Consider the following 20,158-nt stretch of genomic DNA (forward strand, 5'->3'; position numbering starts at 1 on the left):
TTGTTTATTTCTTTTTTTTGTTTATTTCTTTTTTTTGTTTATTTCTTTTTTTGTTTATTGCTTTTTTTTGTTTATTGCTTTTTTTGTTTATTGCTTTTTTTGTTTATTGCTTTTTTTGTTTATTGCTTTTTTTGTTTATTGCTTTTTTTTGTTTATTGCTTTTGTTGTTTATTGCTTTTTTTGTTTATTTCTTTTGTTGTTTATTGCTTTTGTCGTGTATTGCTTTTGTTGTTTATTGCTTTTGTTTGTTTATTGCTTTTGTTTGTTTATTGCTTTTGTTGTTTATTGCTTTTGTTGTTTATTGCTTTTTTTGTTTATTGCTTTTGTTTGTTTATTGCTTTTGTTTGTTTATTGCTTTTTTTGTTTATTGCTTTTGTTTGTTTATTGCTTTTGTTTGTTTATTGCTTTTGTTGTTTATTGCTTTTGTTGTTTATTGCTTTTGTTGTTTATTGCTTTTTTTGTTTATTGCTTGTTTGTTTATTGCTTTTGTTTGTTTATTGCTTTTGTTGTTTATTGCTTTTGTTGTTTATTGCTTTTGTTGTTTATTGCTTGTTTGTTTATTGCTTTTGTTTGTTTATTGCTTTTGTTTGTTTATTGCTTTTGTTGTTTATTGCTTTTTTTGTTTATTGCTTGTTTGTTTATTGCTTTTGTTGTTCTTGTTTATTGCTTTTTTGTGTTCTTTAAAGAGGTTTAGATTAAACTTCATTCCTTGAGAGTTAAAGCACTATGGTCTTTGCTGCTTGTTAGTTCTATCAATTCTGGAATACGTTTATGTGTGATGGTAAATAATGTTTCAGAAAAGTATTCAACAGATTTATTTGTTTTTTTTTTTCCTGGGAATTTTTATTTGCATTTTTCTTTATATTCCTCCCAATTTGCTTTTATTTTATTTTCCATTAGATGGTTTTTACTTTCAAATTTGTCAATATTATTGTGAAATGGTTGCTATCCCATGAACCTTCTAGAACTTTCCAGTCATAGTCCATGAACATAGTAGGGTTAGACAATGATAGATCCACTACTGAGTAGGTGCTCAAAGCAGGGTGAAGGTATGTGTTGGATTTACTATTTAGTAAGCATAGGTCATTGTTAATAATTTTTTTGAAGATTTTTCCCTTCCTTATCCAAGTATACTATTGTAGTGACTGTTAAGACACCTTTTTGTAAAGTTTGAAATGATTCATTGTACAAGAAAAAAGGACAACTTTGTTAGAGGAACATCTTTCAGGGATTCTGTCACGTGTTCCTCCTCTGTTTCTGTATCAGGATGTGGTCGCTTAAAGTTTTGGATATGGGGTCTTTTTGAGTTGGACATATTAAGATCAAATGTAATTTATTAAAAAGTTATCCCCCCCTCCCAACAACGCTGGAGTCCACAAAAGGGATCCATCAGGGGGGAAACCCAATTGCACTGGCAGATCAAGGACTTCCCCGTTAACATACTCAATTGCGCACGGAACCCAGAGCACCTGTCACCTCTGGCATGTGCATCACCCCATAATATTGTTGTACAGTTGGTTAGTTATGCAGCCATGTCGAAGCCTATGAATCCAACACCATCAATTGGCCATCAGTCAGCGCCTTCTAACATCTACTCTAAGGATTGTTGATATTTTCCTTGGATTTTAATTTTTATTTATTTTGGAATGCATTTAATATAATTCATCTGTGTTTAAAAGCGGAAAAATTTTGGAGGATATGATTGGAGAAGATGTTAAAACTTGACCTTACCAGCTGATTGATCGGATCGGGCCTGTCTGACCACCCATCTAGCCTGTGTAAGGGCCAAAGTGGTGTGTTGAGAAGTGGCAGTGCTAAACTCTGGCCTCCAAATCTTTCAAATACCAGGATCCTAACCCTGGGCATCATAGGTCACCAACCACAACCAACAGGTGGCCCCCATTGAGGGACTTTTACCCTTTGTAAGGGGGAAGTTGGCATATTCTGATGCCCCGTCAACAGGGCCATGACCCCAAAAAGATGACTCTTTCCACTGCTCACTATTATACAAGAGGAATTAGTGCTTTTCAGAGTAAAAAAATGTGATCAACACCTCTTGTAGGTCGGATACTTTTTCCACTTGTGCATATCAAGAAGATCACTAAAGATGTGGACAAAAATGATTACTGCTTCACTCATTTGTACAAGGCTTTCCCAAGTGTAACTATAGAAACGTTGAAAGCTCGCATCTTTAAGGTTTCTCAAATACATCAGCTCAGAGATTCCAAGTTTTGAAAACTCAATGAAAGAAGTGGAACTGGAAGCATGGAAGACTTGTTCTGGCCATGAAACAAAATAACAATCCAAACAAAGCTAGGAACTCTGAAAATCTTGTTAGCAATATGCTAATGAAACATTAAATTTATTTCCACATATTTTTCCTTGTTATACAATAGAGATCAGATATCAAGGAACTCTGAAATGCAGTGATAATGAACTCAGAAAAGAGATATCCCTGTTGATGAGCATCCAAAAATTTAGAAAAATTAGAAGTTTGTAGCATTTTATTCATCAATTAAAAAAATTTTTCTAAAAAAAAAATTTTTAATTGAAATATCAACAAGTAATGATGTGTAACAAAAATATAATCAACTTAGATGGAAGATCTGATTTGTAAGAATCCACTTTGAGAGAAAAATATTTTCGGATTTAACTCTGCCACATCAACAGAAAAAAAAAAAGAAAAAAAAAGAAAAAAGAAAAAAAAGAAAAAAGAAAAAAAAGAAAAAAGAAAAAAAGAAAAAAGAAAAAAAGAAAAAAGAAAAAAGAAAAAAAGAAAAAAAGAAAAAAAGAAAAAAGAAAAAAAGAAAAAAGAAAAGAAAAAAAAAGAAGAAAAAAAGAAAAAAAAAGAAGAAAAAAAGAAAAAAGAAAAGAAAAAAAAAGAAAAAAGAAAAGAAAAAAAAAGAAAAAAGAAAAAAAAGAAAAAAAAAGAAAAAAGAAAAAAAGAAAAAAAAAAGAAAAAAAGAAAAAAAAAAGGAAAAAGAAAATTTAGGAAAAACTTTTTGTAAACCTGTGTTATTATAAAATGTTTTCTGTCTTTTGTGCAAGACTTAAGACAATAAAAGTTAGAGAAAAGATAATCTTACCTTGCCTTCAACCATTTCATATATGATGCAGCCCAAACCCCACCAGTCAGGACTAAAAAAGTATTTTTCATTTTTAACAACTTCTGGTGCTACAAATAAAATAAAAATACAATTCTAAATCAAATAGAATGTTAATGAAATCTATTAAATAACAATGCATATTAATCAACAGATAGTTAGAACTATTTTGTTTTTGTACAATAACTACTGTTCAGTTGACGAGATAGTACTCAGAATAGAAAAAGCAACAAACACCTTTGCTTGTCATAAAGTGAAGAATCAAGAATAAGAAATGAAAGAAGAATGCACTAACAAACATTTTCAAATGCAAAACTTCAGACGCAGAAGACATTTCTGTACTTGAAAATAACTATTTCAAATCAGAAATTCAGACAAATTTTTTTTTAAACATTTTAACCTCTTTTCAGATATTTCTCATTTGCAAAAGAGATTTATTACCCGAATAAAATGTTCTAGCATAAAATTAGTTTTCTTGAATCATACCGAGATCATTCTCCATATGAAACAAAAAGACATTTTACATTTCTGTAGAAATTTGAAGATCAATATCTTTAGCAAAAAGGATTAGAACAAAATATTTTTCTACACAATTTTTTTGTGTTTGTATTAAAATATAACTTTGGGAACCACGTTTACGTATCAATTGTTAGTCACATGAAATTAAAATCAGAAGATTTCGAATAAAATGACACAAAACAGTTTTTACAAAACAACAATTTTGTGTTTTTTCCCTTATTTCTCATTTTGCATCTTTAAATTTCATATGAAGATGTGAAATTTTACAAATTAAAATAAGCATCAACTTATAAATACAACAATGAATCAGTTTTTAAAACAAAATCAATTTGATCAATACTATAAAGTCAAAATATAGTTTAGACAATTTTAATCAATCTGTTTTTAAATAAAGATAATTTTTTTGATTTTTAATTTAATGCTTGAAAAATGTGATTAAAAACATCTAAAAATAAATAAAAACAAATAGTGAGAAATGTGTTAATGGAGGAATGAATGATTTCAGGTCAAAAAGAAAAAGAAAATCAGTAAAATTGCAGATATTTTGTGGATTTGTAAAAGTCTCTAAAATATTTATTTTTTAAATTTCCCCTTCCGTAATTTTTTCTAGAATTGCATCAAATTATTTCTTTGTGGGGAAATAATTTCTCAAACTTTTTGTTATGCATGATGAACAATGAAACAAATGAGAAATGATGATGCTTATTTTTTGAGGCAGATACGGAAATGATATTTCCAGAGGTTTTGTTCATACTTTCATATTATAAAAAAGGTAATTATGTCTGCACATACATTAATTGAAGATCTTATCAAAATATTTTTTCACTGAAAAATTTGTGACCTACCATGATCATACACAACACAAGGGGAGTAATTTTGCATAGACACATCACAAAAATGCTTTTTTTCTTCCTTTCATTCAACTTCATTGTAATTCACTCAGTATTTCTGAAGAGATGGTGTGAACAAGTAACCAAAAACTTATTTTCACTGTCAACACATCTCAAAACACATTAGAAAATGTGGGGAGAAGAAACTGAATAAATAACATAGATTATTTATTCTCCATAATGAAAAGTCAAAAACAAAATTCATACCCATGTATCCAACAGTTCCCACTCGTCCTCTTATTCCTTGGCCGGGTTGGATTTCCACTGCTAAGCCAAGATCTGATATACGAACATGACCTAAAATAAAGGAATTTAAAGATTACAATTGAATAATCATCTAAAAAATAATTAACATGTTTTTTTTATCAATATTATAGAAAACAAAATTATCACATATTATAGAAAAACAAAATTATCACATATTATAGAAAAACAAAATTATCACATATTATAGAAAAACAAAATTATCACATATTATAGAAAAACAAAATTATCACATATTATAGAAAAACAAAATTATCACATATTATAGAAAAACAAAATTATCAAATATTATAGAAAAACAAAATTATCAAATATTATAGAAAAACAAAATTATCAAATATTATAGAAAAACAAAATTATCAAATATTATAGAAAAACAAAATTATCAAATATTATAGAAAAACAAAATTATCAAATATTATAGAAAAACAAAATTATCAAATATTATAGAAAAACAAAATTATCAAATATTATAGAAAACAAAATTATCAAATATTATAGAAAACAAAATTATCAAATATTATAGAAAACAAAATTATCAAATATTATAGAAAAACAAAATTATCAAATATTATAGAAAAACAAAATTATCAAATATTATAGAAAAACAAAATTATCACATATTATAGAAAAACAAAATTATCAAATATTATAGAAAAACAAAATTATCAAATATTATAGAAAACAAAATTATCAAATATTATAGAAAACAAAATTATTATAAAATATTATAGAAAACATATAATTTATATGGACATGTATTATTGTATTATCTCAATTTACAGCACGAATTTTACTGTTAGACACAAAAAGTTGTTTTATAAAAATGTAAGATTTGTATTTATGCACAAAAGCTAAATTTTAAGTAAATAAGTATAACAGCATGTCGAGTTATATTTCCTTTTTGGCACTTGTATACAGAAGAAATTTATGTAAAACATTCACAAACTCTGAATTTACAACTTGATAAATTCTGTCAAAGATATACTTACCTAAATCATCTAATAAGATGTTTTCAGGTTTTAGATCTCTGAAGAAAAAAAGTTTATTTAAGTCTTAAATTTTGTTTTAATCAAAAATTAATGGAAATAATATTCTATCATATTTATAAGTTTTAAAAAATTATTAAAATAAAAAGAAAACATTCTTTGTGAAGATCAATTGTATTTTTGGAAACTTAAATCTATAAAAAAACACAAACAAAATTTTAAATGAATAAAAAAATTAGTTTGACTCCATATTTTTGACATTCAATCTGTTATTGTCTAATCAGACAAATCTCTAAATTTCAAAACCGCTGATTATATTTGCAGATTAGTACTTGTCCACTATGACAGTTTACTTTTTTCAATCCACCTTATTTTTTATATGGACCTCTAGAAATGTTTAGTTATCTGACTCTCTCATATATACATCTATATACACCTATAAAGTTAAGTTTTTTTTTCTCGCTCTGACATTAATATAAAAATATATATTTTTCTATTTAAAAATTATTAAAACAAACTTGCTAATATACTCAATCATGAATATGAGTGACTAAATGAACGTTAAGTAGTTTACATATTCTAATGAAAAATGAGCAGTCATTAATTATTCATTAATTATTCATTAATTATTCATCTTTGATGGTTTCTTATGAGATGATTGTTTTTATTTTCCATTTCTGCATAGTTTCTACATGATGCATAATTGTGTAGAATTTAAGATGAAAACGTTTCAGCACATTGGCATGTTTATATATACATGTAAAAGTAGATATGTAAATTATATATATACGTATATATATATTGTTACAAACGGCCACCTCGACATCGCATATTATTTCATTATTCTGTTAGCGATATAGAATAGACATTTGATTGCATGTTCGAACTGAACGAGAATCCACTAATTCCTTTTTTTAAAACCTAGAGTTAGGGTTGGTCTGAAGAAATTCTCTTCCACTGGCCGAGGACAGAGAAAGTGACGTATGATGGCAGAACAGTTATTACACTGCGATCCAATCTCAGAAAGAAAGAAAGAACCAACTAGAAATTTCAGCCACAAAGAGAGAGAGAGAGAGAGAGAGAGAGAGAGAGAGAGATAGAGAGAGAGAGAGTGTAGAAAAGAAAAGAGAGAACAAGGGAGTTGAATGAAACGTTCGACCAACGTTGGCTCTCTTTAGCGCCAAAAAGCAGAATTGAGATGCGAACAAAAAAAGGAAAAAAAAAAAAAATTTCTCTTTCGCGGGTAGTTTGACCAAAATCTGGTAGCATTCAGAGTGCTTCTGGACGTTTAAGCATCATGACACATTTTCAGAGCTGGCAACGAAGAAGGAAAAAAATATCTCGACCGAAAGCGAGCAGGAATGGTTAGCTATGGAAATACCCTAATTAACCCGTTGGAAAAGCTATTTTGGAGCACCAAAAACAGAGATGCTGATAACCATGTTTGGAAAAAGAAACGGATCGAAAAGCTGTGGACTTATCATTTGAATTCCTGTCTTCCTTGCAAGAGAACTCTCTAACGAACGAACTGTCAATTGCAAATTGTTTAAAAGAACATGGACAATACAGAAAAAAAAAAAAAAGAATTGAATTGTAAGTGCAAAACTTTATTTTCTCCCTATGTCAAGCTGGAGTTTGAATTTTTCCTCGTGTCACTGGCGTTTACGCTTTGTCTTTTTGTTATTGGATTCTCTTTCAGGGCCATTCCATGTCACGTGTGTTACAGTTCAGACAGGTTTTCAGCGATAAAATTTATTTAAAATCTCCTTTATAATATTTTACTCTCTTTTCGTTTTGGCTTATGTATTCTTAAACCATTACTCTTTTATGTATTCTTAAACCATTACTCTTTTATGTATTCTTAAACCATTACTCTTTTATGTATTCTTAAACCATTACTCTTTTATGTATTCTTAAACCATTACTCTTTTATGTATTCTTAAACCATTACTCTTTTATGTATTCTTAAACCATTACTCTTTTATGTCGTACATAAAAAAATCCCTATACCATTTTTTTTTAGAATAGTCTTGTTTCTAGCGTCACGTGCATTACATTCAGATGGGAAGGATATTTGAAAAATTTGTAAACAATGTATAAACTCTGCGAATTGTGCCTTTATTTTTTTTATAAAAACAGGGTTTTCTACATTTTTGGGGAGTATTCTAATTATTACAATAGTTGTTCGATAAATTTTTATTCATTGACACCGTGAAAATGAAGGAATTTGTTGTCATGTGTGTTACCCGTGTGAAATTTCACTCATTTCCAAAGCTGGAAGTTGGAAAGTAGTCAAATTTTGTCCTGAGAGAATTGGTCATTTGTTTTGGATAGCACCATCCCTAAAAAATTTTCATTGAAAATATTTCAAACCGGTGCAGGTTAGTGTAAAACTTCTTTTTTTTTTTTTTTCATATATATATATATATATATATATATATATATAAATGTAAATTTGGTTCGTTAAAAGTGAATAAAATCATATTTCTACGAAACCAATTTATTTGAAATTTTCAGACAACCCATCTTTAGAGTCGAGGGATGTTTTTATGTCATTAAAATAAATTTACCTCGCGAATTATTAAAATATTAAATAAAATATAAATATTTTTCGAAGTCGTTTCTGCAAGACTTGCCCGGTTTTATTTCCGGCAACTTCCGTTTCAACTACTCTCGAATTACAAGTAAAAAGAAAAAAAAAACTTACTCATGCAGAGAGTGATCCGTGCTGAAATAATGACGTTATTATTTAAAAAGCCATTCTTAACATGGGGAAAGGAGGGTGTTTTGTACCTATTCTGTACTTTAAGCTTACAATTGAATAAAAACATATCATAAAACTTTAATTAAACGTGGAAATACGATATTAAAAAAATAGCGCGGATCACTCTCTGCATTAGCACACACACACACAAAAAAATAATAATCCCATTTAAATTCATTTATGTACTTACCAATTTTTTAATTTTAAATTCCTTTATTTATGTTAAGGCTTTTCACTCATGAAACATTACGTTTTAATTGTTTAGTTTCTTTTCACGGCATTGTTTACATAAAAAAGTTTGTTTTAACTTTTTCTAAACTGTTTCATTTTTACGACATGCCTCAACGTATTATAAACACCCTAACCTCCCCATGTTAAAAAAAAAAAACGCCCTTTCATAAACCTCTAAAGCCGTTCTTAATATGGGGAGGTTGGGGGTGTTCATTCCGAAAGCCGTTTTAACATGGGGAAGTTAGGGTGTTTATAATATGCTGGGGCGAGTCGTAAAATTTACGAAGTTGCTATCTATTATTTATTGCAAAAATTGCTTGAAATTTATTTATTTGACAAAAAATAAATTACATTTTGGTACTCCTTGGGCGTTGAGTTCCATGGCGACCAGCAGAAAAAAAATAATAATCGCTGCCTTAGTCCCCCACCCACCTCGCACGTAACATATTTTATTTACTGACGTTGCCGTAACTAAACGATTATTTGTCACATTTACAAACATTTATTTATTTTGAAAAAAGTTTTACTTTTTATGAATATTAAAAGAAAAATGGGTACTCATGCAGAGAGTGATCCATGCTGAAATAATAACATTATTTAAAAAGCTATTCTTAACATGGGGAGGGGAGGGTGTTTTGTACCTATTCTGTACTTTAACCTTGCAATTGAATAAAAAAAACATATCATAAAACTTTAATTAAACCTTGAAATATGATTTAAAAAATAGCGCGGATCACTCTCTGCACTAGCACCGAAAAATGTTACTAAATATTTATTAATAATTTCTCACTTTTACAAACATTTGATTTTAAATTTCTTTTTAAATGACGACTTTTATCGACTTTTTTTTTTAAATATCCCCCCCCCCAATGGTGTTTATTCCGAAATCCGTTATTAATATGGAGAGGTTGAGGGTGTTTATTCTGAAAGCCGTTCTTAACATTTGTGGAGGTGGACCCAATGTAAAAAAATAAATTAATAAATTTAAAAAAAAAAACTAAATCATTTACTGATAACTTCTCACTTTTACAAATATTTTTTAATTTACATGCGCGGATGAACAAATTGTTGAATAGTGCGAAAACAAAACGTTTTTGTAATAAACTTTGGGATAATTTTTTGGGTAAATATTTACATTTAGGTCCACCTCCACAATTTTCTTTTTTAAATGACGACTTATTGATAAATGAATTTACTTCTCCGCAACTTTTATTGAAAATAATAAATCTACTCTGAACCCCTCCTTTTTTTTTTTAATAGTATTTTCGGGTGGGTATGCTGACAACAAATATCAGTTAAATTTTGCAAATAGCCCCCCCCCCCCCAAAAGTGGTGTTTATTCCGGAAGCTTAAGATGAGGAGGTTGGGGGGTGGGTGATTATAAAGTGGACTTAATCTAAAAAAAAAAAAAAAAAAAAAAAAAAAAAGAAAGTTTTTTATGCGCACATAAGCAACTATTTTTTATTAACTGTCTTTTTGTTTACTTTTTTATCTAAAAATTAGTAAATTTCAATGAATAGAATAATAAATCATTTATCATTAATGTGTTTTTGGTTTTGTGTTGAATGAAACTTTTTTTTTTTTTATTTCATTACAACAATAATGAACCAATTTAAATCTTCCGGCATGCGTTTAAGGGTTACGAAATTATCAATAAATCGTTTAGTTACTAAGCCAACGTCAGTAAATAAAAAAAATGTTACGTGTGCATGCATTAGCCTTGACTAGGGGGGGGGCTAAGGGAGCGACCATTAAATAATTATGCTTGTCGCCATGGAACTCAACGCCCAAGGAGTACCTAAAGTGGCACTTATGTTATCGTGCTATTTTTTAAAATAGTATTTTCATGTTAAATTCAAATTTTACAATATCTTTTTCTTTTATTAATTTGTTAAGTGGTCGGTTTCTAATGTGAGGAAAATCTAGCCCCCCCCCAAAAAAAAAGGGGTACTCTGGATAATAATAAAACGTTAAAATTGCCTCAGTCTCGAAAGATTTCTTCTCTACTGAACGAGGAAACAAACGGTGAAGTGTAGTTCACCTTCTGTTTCTTTCCCCCTCTCTCTTCCTCTCTTAATATCTCTCTCTATCCATCTCTCCCTTTCCCTCTCTCAATCTATCTTTCTCTCTATATCACCCTCTCCATCTCTCTTTGAGCCCCTTTCTCTCTCTCCCTCTCTCTCCTTTCCTCTGTCTCATCCCTCTGTTTCTAACTCTCCCCTTCTCTCTGTTTATCTATCAATCCCTTTATCTCTCTATCTTCTTCTCTATTTTCCTCTCACTTTCTCTTTTCTATCTATATATCTTCCTCTCTATCTGTCCATCTCTAATCCCTCATCCTATTTTAGTCTCCTAAATTAATTACAGTGAATAAGGCATTGTCAAAACATGGATAAATCCTATTTTAGTCACCTAATTTACTGACTGTGAGAATAGAAGTTATTTGGAAATTACTGCTACCTTGAACAGCACCAGAAGTAACTGGTAAAACCTTTCTAATTAAATTGATTTTGGCAGCCATTTGGTAACAAAATGACATAGCCTTAGCCCTTGCTGCATGAGGAATACCTGCACCCTTGCTGCCAAGTAGAAGAATTATTTATTCTACTTTAAAACATTCAATTTTTCAAAAATCTCATGTTCGACATCTCCAAAACATCCAATATGGGGAAAAATATTGCAGAAATGCAAACTTATTGTTTAGGATGAATGCACAATGGTATGCAAAAAATCACTTGAGGCTCTTGGTTGATCCTTGCAAGATTTGCGTGGCAATGTCAGACCATTTGGGAATGCAGTAATATTGCTTGTAGGAGATTTCAGACAAATGTTACCTGTTATTCTTCAATCAACACCAGCAGATGAAATAAATGCTTGCCTCAAATACTCTACTTTTTTGTTCCATGTGAAGACATTAAACTTAACTCAAAATATGCATGTCCAGTTGCAGACTGTTCGATCTGCACAAAAACTTTTGCATCACTTGTGGGAAATTGGTACGAAAAAGTGCCAGCTGATCAGAGTTAAAGGCAAAATTCTTTGACTTTTAACTTCTGTAATTTTATTTCATCAAAAGAATAGTTAGTTTAAAAGGTTTTTGCAGATATTCAAATTATAAGAATTCCATTTGACTGAGTGAATGAGCTATTCTTGCAGGTCAATACAAAGATGCCCATGAACTTAACGCTATTATTCAATGTAAAATTCCAAGTGAGGTAGTCAAATACAAATCCATCGACACTGTTGTGAAAGCAGATAAAGTGGTTAATTATCCAACAGCTATATTTGCCAGGGATGCCACCGCATGTATTGCAACTGAAATTTGGTGTACTAATTATCATGTTGTGAAATATAAACCAATCCAACCTTTGCAATGGCACATAGCTTGCAGTAAAAAAAAATTAACAAATAATATCATAGAAACAACAATCTTAACAGGACCTTTCACAGATGAATATATCTTCATTCCATGCATTCTTATGATTCCACCGGATACATCATTACACTTTAGCAAATTGAACTTTCCAATTTTATTGTCATTTTGTAATAACCATCAACAAAGCACAGGGAACAATCTTTACAATTGTGGGTCTTACAGTTACACACTGACTGTTTTTTCACATGGACAATTTATGTTACATATTCAAGAGTCACCAAACCAGAAAATCTCTATATCATCTAAGAAAATGGAACAACAAAAACTGTGTACCCATGCAAAATGGAAAATTAAATCTATAAGAAACATGCTTTTTCTCATTTTGGAACTTTTTCCATTGCACCAATTTGAGCCACAGCAACGGGTGGCAGGGTACAGCTAGTATATATATATATATATATATATATATATATATATATATATATATATATATATATATATATATATATATATCATAAAAATATATCAGGTAGTTTGTTGGGTTTTTTTTTTTTACTATCTGAACCCAGTTTGGTGACTTAGTGTAAAAAATCGAACATGTCCAGCTTCGTTTTCCATAAGGTTGATAAAGAAAATTATTTTCTCAACTTTTCAATATTTTCATTTTAGTTGTCTAAGCTAAAATAAAAAAAGGTAAGATACCATGACACTTTACATTTTTTTTCTAATTCTTTGATAAAACCCCTAAGGAAAAAATACTTTCTGATTATAAGCTAGCTATTTTTTCTTGTTGAAAGAACACTTTGAATTTGTGTAACACACATGTGTTACATGTCAAAATATCACTTAAAAATTTTCAATAATCAATGTATTTCAACATAATAAATAACATACTCATACAATGCTATAAAAGATTTATTTATTGAAAAATTTCAGGTTGAAAATGATAAAGAACATACTGATTTCTTCCAATATCTACCATTCCTACTGGAACTGGTGGACTCAGTTTTCCAATTATGTTCTCGGGCCGGTATGCAATTATATCAGGTTTATCTGGCCAGTACCATTTTCCTTTTCTGGAATACTTTATTACTTATATTCTATATCAGTACCTACAATTGACAAAACTTCACCAGGAAATTTTTTACCATCATAGGAGACTAAGGCCCAATCACCAATATTCAGTTTTTCGCTTTATCTACATCTTTGTCTTCATATACAATAGTTGATGATGGATCCTTACTTAAATTTGTCTTACACATTTCTAGAGTCGAACTTTAAAGGAAATAGCATTGGAAAATTAGTGAAAAACAGTTTTAACTACTCATTTGTGATCTTTTTGCGTTCAGAAATTAATATTTAATAAACATAAGCCTTTAAATTACAGTAGATATCGGATCTACGTGAAAGTCATTTTAGCTTCGTCAGAATGGTGTTCTACACTTGTTTTATCGTTTCTCCGTGCACGAAAAAAATGAACTAAATTTATTCAAGTTAAAGAAAAATTAAAGACGCTTTAACGACGCCCCCCACCGCTTTATTTATTTATTTATTTACTCATTGTTTAATTATTTTTTTTTTTACTTACATAATTTTTCTTTAAATTAAACAAATTTAGTTAATTTTCTTTCATTTTCTTTGTGCGTGTGTTTATTTGGAAAATAAACGAAATAAACGAAAATTGTTATTTTGATTTTAAAATAAACATGCACGTGAAAAAAATTGTGTATCACAAAAAAAATGAAACATTTATTTTAGTAAAAAATAAAATAAGCACGTACACAAAAAAAATGAAAGAAAATGAAAAAATGTATTCAAATTAAAGAAAAATTATTTAAGTAAAATAAATAATGAGTAAATAAAAAAGCCGGCGGCGTCATTAAAGCGCCTTTACACAAAACAAAACTATTATTTTTTATTACAATAACCGTTACTTTTATTTATATTATTATTTCATTTCTATTATTTTTTATTTTATTACAATAATTGTTACTTATATTTTTATTATTTCATTTCTATTATTTTTTATTTTATTACAATAATTGTTATTTTGATTTATATTATTATTTCATTTCTATTATTTTTTATGTTATTACAATAATTGTTACTTTTATTTATATTATTATTTCATTTCTATTATTTTTTATTTTATTAAAATAATTGTTACTTTTATTTATATTATTATTTCATTTCTATTATTTTTTATTTTATTAAAATAATTGTTACTTTTATTTATATTATTATTTCATTTCTATTATTTTTTATTTTATTACAATAATTGTTACTTTTATTTATATTATTATTTCATTTCTATTTTTTTATTTTATTACAATAATTGTTACTTTTATTTATATTATTTCATTTCTATTATTTCTTATTTTATTACAATAATTGTTACTTTTATTTATATTATTATTTCATTTCTATTATTTTTTATTTTATTACAATAATTGTTATTTTGATTCATATTATTTCATTTCTATTATTTTTTATTTTATTACAATAATTGTTATTTTGATTCATATTATTTCATTTCTATTATTTTTTATTTTATTACAATAATTGTTACTTTTATTTATATTATTATTTCATTTCTATTATTTTATTTTATTACAATAATTGTTACTTTTATATTATTATTTCATTTCTATTATTTTTTATTTTATTACAATAATTGTTACTTTTATTTATATTATTATTTCATTTCTATTATTTTTTATTTTATTACAATAATTGTTATTTTGATTTATATTATTATTTCATTTCTATTATTATTTCATTTCTATTATTTTTTATTTTATTACAATAATTGTTATTTTGATTTATATTATTATTTCATTTCTATTATTTTTTATTTTATTACAATAATTGTTACTTTTATTTATATTATTACTTCATTTCTATTATTTTTAATTTTATTACAATAATTGTTACTTTTATTTATATTATTACTTCATTTCTATTATTTTTTTTATTTTATTACAATAAGTGTTATTTTGATTTATATTATTATTTCATTTCTATTATGTTTTATTTTATTACAATAATTGTTACTTTTATTTATATTATTTCATTTCTATTATTTTGTTTTTATTACAATAATCGTTACTTTTATTTATATTATTATTTCATTTCTATTTTTTATTTTATTACAATAATTGTTATTTTTATTTATATTATTATTTCATTTCTATTATTTTTATTTTATTACAATAATTGTTACTTTTATTTATATTATTATTTCATTTCTATTATTTTTAATTTTATTACAATAATTGTTATTTTGATTTATATTATTATTTCATTTCTATTATTTTTTTTATTTTATTACAATAATTGTTACTTTTATTTATATTATTATTTCATTTCTATTATTTTTTATTTTATTACAATAATTGTTATTTTGATTTATATTATTATTTCATTTCTATTATTTTTTATTTTATTACAATAATTGTTACTTTTATTTATATTATTATTTCATTTCTATTATTTTGTTTTTATTACAATAATCGTTACTTTTATTTATATTATTATTTCATTTCTATTATTTTTTTATTTTATTACAATAATCGTTACTTTTATTTATATTATTATTTCATTTCTATTATTTTTTATTTTATTACAATAACCGTTACTTTTATTTATATTATTATTTCATTTCTATTATTTTTTATTTTATTACAATAATTGTTACTTTTATTTATATTTCATTTCTATTATTTTTTACTTTATTACAATAATTGTTACTTTTATTTATATTATTATTTCATTTCTATTTTTTATTTTATTACAATAATTGTTACTTTTATTTATATTATTTCATTTCTATTATTTTTTATTGCATTACAAAATGTTTTACTTTTATTTATATTATTTCATTTCTATTATTTTGTTTTTATTACAATAATTGTTACTTTTATTTATATTATTTCATTTCTATTATTTTATTTTATTACAATAATTGTTACTTTTATTTATATTATTATTTCATTTCTATTATTTTTTATTTTATTACAATAATTGTTATTTTGATTTATATTATTATTTCATTTCTATTATTTTTATTTTATTACAATAATTGTTACTTTTATTTATATTATTATTTCATTTCTATTATTTTTTATTTTATTACAATAACTGTTACTTTTATTTATATTATTTCATTTCTATTATTTTTTATTTTATTACAATAATTTTTACTTTTATTAATATTATTTCATTTTATTACAATAATTGTTATTTTGATTTGTATTATTATTTCATTTCTATTATTTTTTATTTTATTCCAATAATCGTTACTTTTATTTATATTATTATTTCATTTCTATTATTTTGTTTTTTATTACAATAATCGTTACTTTTATTTATATTATTATTTCATTTCTATTATTTTTTATTTTATTACAATAATTGTTACTTTCATTTATATTATTTCATTTCTATTATTTTTTATTTCATTACAATAATTGTTACTTTTATTTATATTATTATTTCATTTCTATTATTTTTTATTTTATTACAAAAATTGTTACTTTTATTTATATTATTTCATTTCTATTATTTTTTATTTCATTACAAAAATTTTTACTTTTATTTATATTATTTCATTTCTATTATTTTGTTTTTATTACAATAATCGTTACTTTTATTTATATTATTATTTCATTTCTATTATTTTATTTTATTACAATAATTGTTACTTTCATTTATATTATTATTTCATTTCTATTATTGTTTGTTATTATAATAATCGTTACTTTTATTTATATTATTATTTCATTTCTATTATTGTTTGTTATTATAATAATCGTTACTTTTATTTATATTATTATTTCATTTCTATTATTTTTTATTTTATTACAATAATTGTTAGTTTTATTCATATTATTATTTAATTTCTATTATTTTTTTTTATTACAATAATTGTTACTTTTATTTATATTATTATTTCATTTCTATTATTTTGTTTTTTATTAAATAATCGTTACTTTTATTTATATTATTATTTCATTTCTATTATTTTTTATTTTATTACAATAATTGTTACTTATATTTTTATTATTTCATTTCTATTATTTTTTATTTTATTACAATAAGTGTTATTTTGATTTATATTATTATTTCATTTCTATTATTTTTTATGTTATTACAATAATTGTTACTTTTATTTATATTATTATTTCATTTCTATTATTTTTTATTTTATTAAAATAATTGTTACTTTTATTTATATTATTATTTCATTTCTATTATTTTTTATTTTATTACAATAATTGTTACTTTTATTTATATTATTATTTCATTTCTATTATTTTTTATTTTATTACAATAATTGTTACTTTTATTTATATTATTATTTCATTTCTATTATTTTTTATTTTATTACAATAATTGTTACTTTTATTTATATTATTATTTCATTTCTATTATTTTTTATTTTATTACAATAATTTTTACTTTTATTTATATTATTTAATTTCTTTTTTGTTTTTATTACAATAATCGTTACTTTTATTTATATTATTATTTCATTTCTATTATTTTTTATTTCATTACAATAATTGTTACTTTTATTTATATTATTTCATTTCTATTATTTTTTATTTTATTACAATAATTGTTACTTTTATTTATATTATTATTTCATTTCTATTATTTTTTATTTAATTCCAATAATTGATACTTTTATTTATATTATTATTTAATTTCTATTATTTCGTTTTTTATTACAATAATCGTTACTTTCATTTATATCATTATTTCATTTCTATTATTTTTTATTTTATTACAATAACTGTTACTTTTATTTATATTATTTCATTTCTATTATTTCATTTTTTATTAAAATAATCGTTACTTTTATTTATATTATTATTTCATTTCTATTATTTTTTATTTTATTACAATAATTGTTACTTTTATTTATATTATTTCATTTCTATTATTTTGTTTTTATTACAACAATTGTTATTTTGATTTATATTATTATTTCATTTCTATTATTTTTTATTTTATTACAATAATTGTTATTTTGATTTATATTATTATTTCATTTCTATTATTTTTTTATTTTATTACAATAATTGTTACTTTTATTTATATTATTATTTCATTTCTATTATTTTTTATTTTATTACAATAATTGTTATTTTGATTTATATTATTATTTCATTTCTATTATTTTTTATTTTATTACAATAAGTGTTATTTTGATTTATATTATTATTTCATTTCTATTATGTTTTATTTTATTACAATAATTGTTACTTTTATTTATATTATTTCATTTCTATTATTTTTATTTTATTACAATAATTGTTACTTTTATTTATATTATTATTTCATTTCTATTATTTTTAATTTTATTACAATAATTGTTACTTTGATTTATATTATTATTTCATTTCTATTATTTTTTTATTTTATTACAATAATTGTTACTTTTATTTATATTATTATTTCATTTCTATTATTTTGTTTTTATTACAATAATCGTTACTTTTATTTATATTATTATTTCATTTCTATTATTTTTTTATTTTATTACAATAATCGTTACTTTTATTTATATTATTATTTCATTTCTATTATTTTTTATTTTATTACAATAATTGTTACTTTTATTTATATTATTATTTCATTTCTATTATTTTTTATTTTATTACAATAATTGTTTCTTTTATTTATATTATTATTTCATTTCTATTATTTTTTATTTTATTACAATAATTGTTATTTTGATTTATATTATTTCATTTCTATTATTTCATTTCTATTATTTTTTATTTTATTACAATAATTGTTATTTTGATTCATATTATTATTTCATTTCTATTATTTTTTATTTTATTACAATAATTGTTACTTTTATTTATATTATTATTTCATTTCTATTATTTTTTTATTTTATTACAATAGTTGTTAGTTTGATGTATATTATTATTTCATTTCTATTATTGTTAATTTTATTACAATAATTGTTACTTTTATTTATATTATTACTTCATTTCTATTATTTTTTTATTTTATTACAATAATTGTTATTTTGATGTATATTATATTTCATTTCTATTATTTTTTATTTTATTACAATAATTGTTACTTTTATTTATATTATTATTTCATTTCTATTATTTTTTATTTTATTACAATAACTGTTACTTTTATTTATATTATTTCATTTCTATTATTTTTTATTTTATTACAATAATTTTTACTTTTATTTATATTATTTCATTTTATTACAATAATTGTTATTTTGATTTGTATTATTATTTCATTTCTATTATTTTTTATTTTATTCCAATAATTGTTACTTTTATTTATATTATTATTTCATTTCTATTATTTTGTTTTTTTATTGCAATAATCGTTACTTTTATTTATATTATTATTTCATTTCTATTATTTTGTTTTTTATTACAATAATCGTTACTTTTATTTGTATTATTATTTAATTTCTATTATTTTTTATTTTATTACAATAATTGTTACTTTCATTTATATTATTTCATTTCTATTATTTTTTATTTCATTACAATAATTGTTACTTTTATTTATATTATTATTTCATTTCTATTATTTTTTATTTTATTACAAAAATTGTTACTTTTATTTATATTATTTCATTTCTATTATTTTTTATTTCATTACAAAAATTTTTACTTTTATTTATATTATTTCATTTCTATTATTTTGTTTTTATTACAATAATCGTTACTTTTATTTATATTATTATTTCATTTCTATTATTTTATTTTATTACAATAATTGTTACTTTCATTTATATTATTATTTCATTTCTATTATTGTTTGTTATTATAATAATCGTTACTTTTATTTATATTATTATTTCATTGCTATTATTTTTTATTTTATTACAATAATTGTTAGTTTTATTCATATTATTATTTAATTTCTATTATTTTTTTTTCATTACAATAATTGTTACTTTTATTTATATTATTATTTCATTTCTATTATTTTGTTTTTTATTAAATAATCGTTACTTTTATTTA

The 20,158-nt window shown here is 23.3% G+C and overlaps 1 protein-coding gene across 1 annotated transcript in view; it reads right to left on the bottom strand.

The window, feature by feature from the left end:
* LOC145245995 (G protein-coupled receptor kinase 5-like) overlaps positions 1-20,158 on the bottom strand; it is a gene marked incomplete in the record, with an annotated part of 231,281 nt that overhangs the window by 13,967 nt on the left and 197,156 nt on the right. Inside the window, 3 exon segments of the mRNA XM_080107792.1 lie at positions 3,087-3,175; positions 4,721-4,810; positions 5,770-5,807. Of these exon segments, the coding sequence (XP_079963918.1) occupies positions 3,087-3,175; positions 4,721-4,810; positions 5,770-5,807 (217 nt within the window).

This window comes from Euprymna scolopes, chromosome 23, assembly GCF_053919585.1.
Source record: "Euprymna scolopes isolate OS-2025 chromosome 23, ASM5391958v1, whole genome shotgun sequence".
Lineage (NCBI taxonomy): Eukaryota > Metazoa > Mollusca > Cephalopoda > Sepiida > Sepiolidae > Euprymna > Euprymna scolopes.